Source organism: Oncorhynchus gorbuscha, linkage group LG23 (genome assembly GCF_021184085.1).
Source record: "Oncorhynchus gorbuscha isolate QuinsamMale2020 ecotype Even-year linkage group LG23, OgorEven_v1.0, whole genome shotgun sequence".
Classification (NCBI taxonomy): domain Eukaryota; kingdom Metazoa; phylum Chordata; class Actinopteri; order Salmoniformes; family Salmonidae; genus Oncorhynchus; species Oncorhynchus gorbuscha.
The window spans coordinates 38844196-38851996 of NC_060195.1; the positions used below are offsets into that span (position 1 = coordinate 38844196).

General features: G+C 41.1%; 1 protein-coding gene and 1 pseudogene across 3 annotated transcripts in view; one reads left to right on the forward strand and one right to left on the reverse strand.

Moving 5' to 3' along the window:
- Window positions 1-3211, reverse strand: part of LOC124010828 (nuclear cap-binding protein subunit 1-like) — a 12299-nt gene extending 9088 nt beyond the window's left edge. Inside the window, exons 1-11 of one of the 3 annotated variants that reach the window (XR_006834506.1) lie at window positions 2977-3210; window positions 2157-2245; window positions 1913-2013; window positions 1626-1782; window positions 1374-1481; window positions 1152-1273; window positions 921-990; window positions 623-838; window positions 419-516; window positions 250-313; window positions 44-154 (exon numbers count right to left, since the gene is read on the reverse strand). Coding sequence is in view for 2 of the 3 variants with exons in the window: in XM_046323548.1 (XP_046179504.1) it covers window positions 44-154; window positions 250-313; window positions 419-516; window positions 623-838; window positions 921-990; window positions 1152-1273; window positions 1374-1481; window positions 1626-1782; window positions 1913-2013; window positions 2157-2245; window positions 2977-3010 (1170 nt within the window). In the remaining variant the exon portion in view is untranslated. Of the gene's footprint in view, window positions 1-43; window positions 155-249; window positions 314-418; window positions 517-622; window positions 839-920; window positions 991-1151; window positions 1274-1373; window positions 1482-1625; window positions 1783-1912; window positions 2014-2156; window positions 2246-2976 lie in introns of all 3 variants that reach the window. The other 2 variants (XM_046323548.1, XM_046323547.1) reach the window with 2 other exon arrangements.
- On the forward strand, window positions 3174-7797 carry LOC124010830 (annotated as a pseudogene).
- Window positions 7798-7801: the final 4 nt, after the last annotated feature.

Below are 7801 nucleotides of genomic sequence, written 5' to 3' on the forward strand. Positions count from 1 at the left end.
ACTAGACTGTAATGGGTAGTCCCAGTAGTGGGGAGAAGGATACAACTTGAGGCAGGGAGCCTGGCTGCAGCTTGCAGAGCTCGATGAGCAGTGTGGTGTACATGACGTCGATGTGGGGGGGACAGGGCAGCTGGAAGAGCTCTCCAAAGATCACCTGGCAGAAGAGAGGGAAAGAGGAACCGAAGCGTCGACTTCGATCATGTCCTCTTATTGATATGAACCCTTGATATTAAGCAGTAATGGGCTTACCTCCACAATGTGATAGTTGAGTGGGATCTTGTTTTTCCCTGGATAGCTGAGCAACTGCGCAGCACTGGAAACAAATAATAAGTTGTTCGATCAATTACGAGTCATAAATGACTCACTCACACAACAAGAGAACACATAAACAAGTCAACTGGAAAGTGCAGCAGCTCACCAGGTCTTCCTCTCTTTCCAGTGGGACTTGATGATGTTGTGAAGGTTATCCTCAATCACAAACCTCTCCATAGAGTGGCTGCCCGGCATGACTGGACCCTGTGGTCAGGGAGAGAGAAAGACTAGTCGGAACATTCCAAAAAGGCCACCCCATCCCCAAACATTCCTCTTTCTCTGGTCTGAGCGAGGGAGTACTACACGGTACCTCGGGGGCATCAGTGTAGTCGAACATGCGGAAGATGACGCGGGGCATGGGGTACTGGCAGTCGAGCATGTGGGCAGGTGGGGTGAAGGGTGGCAGGTTGTGTTGCAGGGCCTCACACAGCACGCTGTCAAAGGCAATGTACGGCCGCAGGATGTGGCGCTCCTGCCAGCGGTCCTTCTTCAGCTTCTGGATCTGAGCCCACAGGCAGTCCAGGTACTGAGGGCGAGCGAGGAAGAGGTGAAGGTTATGATGGTTATGACAGAGGAATAGCATATATGAACACATATCTCTTACTTACCTCCTCTTGTGGGTGTGGCTTCTCTGCTGTCCAAACCTGAAGCATGGGGACATGAGTCTTCAGTCGCCTCCTAAAAAAACAGATTGGTGTCACCATGACCGTCTCACCACTATTGAGTGCAGTTGACAAAGGAGTCTCCCTCAAAATACTCATGAATTTCAGTTCCTCAACTAGGAAAGAGCCATAAAGACATGTTAATACCAAACTAAGAGGGGGGGATAAAAAGCATACTTGAGGTAACCGTCAATCTGGTTTAGGAGCCTGTCCATCTCCACGTCCTTCTTCTCATAGAGTTCCTTCCCAACCCAGGGGAGACTGGAGAGTACAACATAGACAAACCAGTCCGAGCGCACCTGGGAACAGGGAAAACAGTCCAAATGTACCAATCCTAAAACTAAACTGAATATACTTTCATACAATTCAAGGATTTAAAATGCATCAATAAGATGTTACCTGTGGCACATCTTCCTCCTGAGTGACACTAACAAAGTTCTCAAACATGGCCACCATGGAGGGGGCAGCGATCACGTGACAGTTCACCAGGTCACAGAGGAAGCGCACCTGGAGAAAAGAGGGAAGCCAGGGTGTTGGAAACCATTGTTTAGCATAACGTCAAACATGATTGTAATGCATCTGTAATTACTTTGAAAGAAAATTGCCTTGGTGAGCCTGTGGACTAATTATTTTATCGCACCAAACACTTACTAGGTAAAGTGCTTCGGTGTACAGGTTGGCCTTCAAGGTCTCTTTGAGTTGTCGGATCATGGCCTCCACAAACTCCCCACCAAAGTTGTAGTTCCTGGCATTGAGAAGGCCCACTAATGTTGTGTACACTGTCAGCTTTTCGGGTAGAAGTCGAGCCCTGTCAAAACCAGACACACAATTACAGTACCAGTCAAAAGTTTGGACACACCTACTCATTCCATGTTTTTTCATTAAAAAAATAAAATAAAAGTCCTTCAAATGTATTAGAATAACTTCCAATAGCTTACACAGCACACAAAATGCGGAGGATTTTGTTTTTGTAATTGGGGAGGTCGGCTTCCAAGACACCTGCAAGACCTTCCAAATTGCTTTCCAGGGAAGAGGTACTCTGCAAATGAAGAAATTGTTGTAGGGCAACATATCTGGTGATTTCTGGGGTCAAATCAGGCAAAAAAAGTATAGTGAGTGAGAAAATACACACATGGGTATCATGCAGAAAACATCCCCACACTTACTGCAAAGCCCTATTACCTTTTCTCCCACTCGACATATCAGTGATTCCAGGCGATCCTCAATCTCAATGGGCTCAGACGTTCTCCTTCTTTTGTGAGATTGGCCTCCTTGAAATCAGACAGACACATACAGGACGGATGATGGGGAGATGGACCATATACAGTCTGAGATAAAGCCTTCCTTCAATGTAGTATTTTGTGCTAGCTCAAATATACTTAGCTCTTTAAAAACGTTATCCTTCAGTGGTGTAACAAGTTACTAACTAGTTAATTTCACTAATCATTATTTTGAACATCCGCTGTCTGTGGGGTAAATGGCAGAGGATAGCCAGCTAGCGAGATAAACAACTTTTTGGCATGGTTGCCGCCCCCAAGGTCTGAAGTAATATTAACAGTTGTTAATTAACAACAAGAGAATAACGTTAGCTATATATCACATTATATGTTGGTCAAATGTTTAACGTAATGGTAGGATAAAGAAGTGTTTTTGCTTTGTGTGATGGGGAACGAAAGGTAGTTTGCTAGGCAATTTCTAGTTAACCGGCTAAAAGCAAGGGCTATGCTAATCCATCAGGCTAACTAGCTAGCCAATAATGGGGTGCTGGAAAACTGCCAATGACTTGCGAAAAACTTGTTTTAAAGTGTCACATACAAGTATGATTGGATACAGTCACCGTTAGCTAATTGAAATGACTAGCTACAATGATTTAGTTAGCAATCAAGGTGGTTAGCTAGCTATTTGGCTAGCATGCACACATTGACAGAGCTCGCAGCATCAACTCTCGCGGGCTTCAGCAAACGTTATACCGTTAGCCTCGAAGTAACTAGCGACAACTTACCATCATCTCCGTCACTGTGCCGTCTTCTCGACATTTTATTGTTGACACCGTTGGATTAACAATTGTGTGCTGCTTCTTTTTGAATATGGCAACAATATTTTTTCGAAATAAGAAACCAAGTTATAAAGATTTGATTTTTTTCAATGGTCGCAAAAATAATAGCGGTCAGATTCAAGTCAGGCACATCCGGGGTGGAGGTTAACCAGAAGTACTTGGTTGTGTACTTTATTTGTCTTCCGAATTTCTTGTGTTTGGTTCCGTATTTGTCATCGCCGGTGTGTCCTAACGTAAGTTAGCTAGCTAGTAGTGTTAATTTATAGCTACATTTTGTTGGCTTTGGTGATAAACTCGGGTACAAAGGTTATTTGCTTCGTTTAATGTTTTAATTGCTGACATAAGCTAAACAAGGCATGGGGGCTAGCTTCAACTGTATGCTAGGTCACATTATCTTTATTATTAACTTATCAAATAACGTTATCACTCTAGAAAAGGTCTAGCCACAGAAAGAAGAGGGGACATGATGACAACCGATGATATGGCATGCAATGAGTTAATTAACATAGATGTTGACACCCTTGCCCCCCATGATTTAAAACAAGAAAAACTCCAACTTTCTGCAACTCTACGAAAGTACTACTCATTCTGTAAGAGGAGGGTGAGTGTAACAAACGGTCTATTTTATTGGGTTGCTAAAGTGCTGGTTATTGTATGTCATAATGGAGACGTATCTCTCATATTGCAGACATTTGGTACATTTGTGGCATCCAAAAGAGCTTCAACAACAGTTTGGAATTGCTGTGGTCAGACCTTCAAGGAACTTCCTTCCATCCATAAACATGTGGCAAGGACTCATGACACTGACATTCACCAGCTTACCCAGTCCACATTTGAGGTTTTACTGAGCCAGATTGAGAAAGAAGCCACTTCACAACAACAATCAACAGAGAAAGAGCCAGTGGACATTTCCTCCTGGACACCTGACACCAGTCACATCACTGGTGACCAGCTTCACAAGTATGGGAGTTATTACATAAGACTGTATAGTACTCTATGAAATCAATACCTTCTCATGCTCTGTTTCTTGTCATTTGTAAAGTGGCCCAGGTGAGGTTCTTCTGCTCTACTGCTACTGTCAGCTGGCAGATCCACAGCTCATCTGTGCTTGGCAAAAGGCCCTTTGTGAAAAACTCCAGTTAACTGGCAAGGTAACAGAATTACAGACTCTTGGCTTATAAACAGATGATATATATATATATATACACATATACATACATATATGTATGTGTGTGTATATATATGTATGTATGTATGTATATGTGTATGTATATGTGTATATATATATGTATGTATATGTGTATATATATATATGTATGTATATGTGTATATGTATGTATATGTGTATATATATATATATGTATGTATGTATGTATATGTGTATATGTATGTATGTATGTATATGTGTATATATATGTATGTATGTATGTATATGTGTATATATATGTATGTATGTATGTATATGTGTATATATATGTATGTATGTATGTATATGTGTATATATATATATGTATGTATGTATGTATGTATATATATGTATGTATGTGTATATGTATGTATGTATATGTGTATGTATGTATATGTGTATATATATGTATGTGTATATATGTGTATATATGTATGTGTATGTATGTATGTATATGTGTATATATATGTATGTATGTATATGTGTATATATATATATATGTGTGTGTGTGTGTGTGTGTGTGTGTGTGTGTGTGTGTGTGTGTGTGTGTGTGTGTGTGTGTGTGTGTGTGTGTGTGTGTGTGTGTGTGTGTGTGTGTGTGTGTGTGTGTGTGTGTGTGTGTATATATATATACATATATATATATATATGTGTATATATGTATATACATATATGTATATACGTGGTCCTTCTGTAGCTCAGTTGGTAGAGCATGGCGCTTGTAACGCCAGGGTAGTGGGTTCGATTCCCGGGACCACCCATACGTAGATTGTATGCACACATGACTGTAAGTCGCTTTGGATAAAAGCGTCTGCTAAATGGCATATATGTATGTATGTATGTATGTATGTATGTATGTATGTATGTATGTATGTATGTGTATGCAACCCTCAGCCTATACACATATACATATATATACATACATATACATACATATATATATATATATACACTTTATCCAACCAAAAACCTTAAATATTTTCGGGCTGTACTGGCGTGGAATCGCCCAAGTGTTGTTTTCAATGCTCAATATGTCTTTCTGTTTCTCCTTAGACCAGCAATGGGGGTGCAGAGTGTTTTTGTGACCTAAGGGTTGGAGTCTACAAGGAAATAGTGCCAATGGGAGTGGACCCTGATGCCCTCTTCTACAGTCTAGCAGGTAAACAACGTGTGTCTTGTGTACGTCTGCGTTTCATATATGTAGGGTGCCGTCTTTCGGATGGGACGTTAAACGGGTGTCCTGACTCTCTTACGTCATTAAAGATCCCATGGCACTTATCGTAAGAGTAGGGGTGTCCTGGCTAAATTCCCAATCTGGCCCTCAAACCATCCCGGTCACCTAATAATCCCCAGTTTACAATTGACTCATTCACCCCCCTCCTCTCCCCTGTAACTATTCCCCAGGTCGTTGCTTACCTGGTAAAATAAGGGATAAATAAAAGAAATACAAATATGCTATTTGAGATGATGGAACCAGTAAGTGGTTATGGTTGAATATGGCCCTGAGTTAATCCTCTTTTTACCACCTAGGTACTCAATTGGAACCTGAAGAATTCCACAAAGAAGTGGAGGCTCTTTTGTCAAAAGGTGACTCTTGCAATGATACAATACTGCTGGACTGCCGGAACTTCTACGAGAGTAGAATTGTAAGTATTGCTTTTGACTGCATATGTTTGTATCCCACTTGGTTATTTATGCATGTTTAAAGTGTATCGTATAGAGTAATAAAGATAATGGCAGGTTAAATATGTTTTTGTTTTCAGGGCCAGTTCAGCCAATGTTTGGCCCCTAAACATCTGAAAATTCAGTTACTTCCCCGATTATGTTGACCAGAACCTTGACCTCTTTTGAGACAAGAAGGTCCTTAATGTACTGTACCGGTGGCATTCGCTGTGAACGCGGCTCAGCCTATCTCCGCTCAAAGGTAAGCCTACCTTTCAGGTTTTGCACAGTGACAGTATATAATTGGAACATTTCAAACACACTTTATCCAACCAAAAAGCTCAACCTAAACAAAGTGTTTGTGTTTCTTTCCTACTTCCAGCATGTGTGTAAAGAGGTTTATCAGCTGAAAGGTGGCATTCATAAGTACCTGGAACAATTCCCTGAGGGCTTCTATCGCGGCAAACTGTTTGTGTTTGACGAGCGCTTTGCAATCTTCTCCAACAGTAACATCATCTCAGGTCTGTGTTAACTATGAATTGCCCTTAAGACTTTATGATCACCACAATGTTTTTTTAATGTAAGCAGTAGCAAACCCAGCATTCCAACATATGGTTCACCATTCCTCTTAGAACAAGAGACCAGGGTCCAATTTCCTGAAAGCGATGGAATTTAGGCTTACGAGTGTTTTAACCACGCATCTTTTCTACAACAGCCGAAAATGTAACATGCGATTCCCAAAGCGCCATGCAGAGAGAACGTTTGCTAAGTGCGTCGTTGAGGCATGTGTCAATACTGATAGGATCAAAAGAAAGGAAGCACTGCTCTAGGATCAGCGTTCTGCCTTTCCAATCTTACCTTAACATTACAATTATTCCACAATACTTATGACGAATTAGCTCCTAGAGCGATATCACTTATGGCTACAAATATTGAGCCGGCTTATTCTAATGCTTACGCTATAATAATGCACAAAATCCAGATTTGGCACATCATTGCTCACATGTTACACATTAAATATATTGAGGCAAAAATCACAGACGGTAGCGCACAAATTGCTAAATAAAACTGAATTGAATGAACATGAAATGTATTTTAGAATAATTTAATTTATAGGCCTATGTAGCTTAGACTGTATTTATATTTTAATACAGTCATCTCAGTTTTCACTTGAAGCGTCGATACCCTTCTCTTGTTATGCAAAGAAATCGTCAACTTTATTTGTAGTCGCGGTCACATTTGTTCTGAAGTTATTGGCAGTCACAGAAAGACAGATGAACATCTTGATTTTGTGTTTAGCAGAGATTTCTGTGTATAAAGTGATGTGGAAATGCAAAAAAGCATGTAATGACATACTTAACTGTTCTGAGTGGTCTGAGGCAGTTGTTAAATAACAAGCTTTTTCAAGCGCAACTTTAGTAACAATGGTTTTGGGAAACAGCTCTGAGATTTAACAATGCTCCTACGAAGGTTTAAACGATGAATGCAGCCTTAAGATGCTTTTGGTAAACCAGGCCCTGTTCATCAACATTCCTCTCCCCTTCCTCTGTGTGCAGAGTGTAGGTACTGCAATTCTCCGTGGGACCAGTACCAGCTATGATCCACACACTTCTGCTGCCAGCTGGTTCTTTCCTGCTCTGCCTGCAGACAGGGTGGCCACAACAAGGGCAAGGGAGAAGAGCCCCCTGCCACACCTCCACAGAGAGAGGAGTGTGAGTGCACAGCCATGCGGCCCAGGATCCCCCAGGATGCATTGTGATGTGACATCACCAGTTTTAAAAAAAGGTCAACAGAGCTAAGCAGAGACCTTACCTGGAGCTTAACCCATTCATGTATTTTAAATGGACCATCCTTTTTCAATAGACTCAAATGTGATTGTGGTGACAATCGGCATGTGCCTATTTTAATTAAAGTAATCCTCAA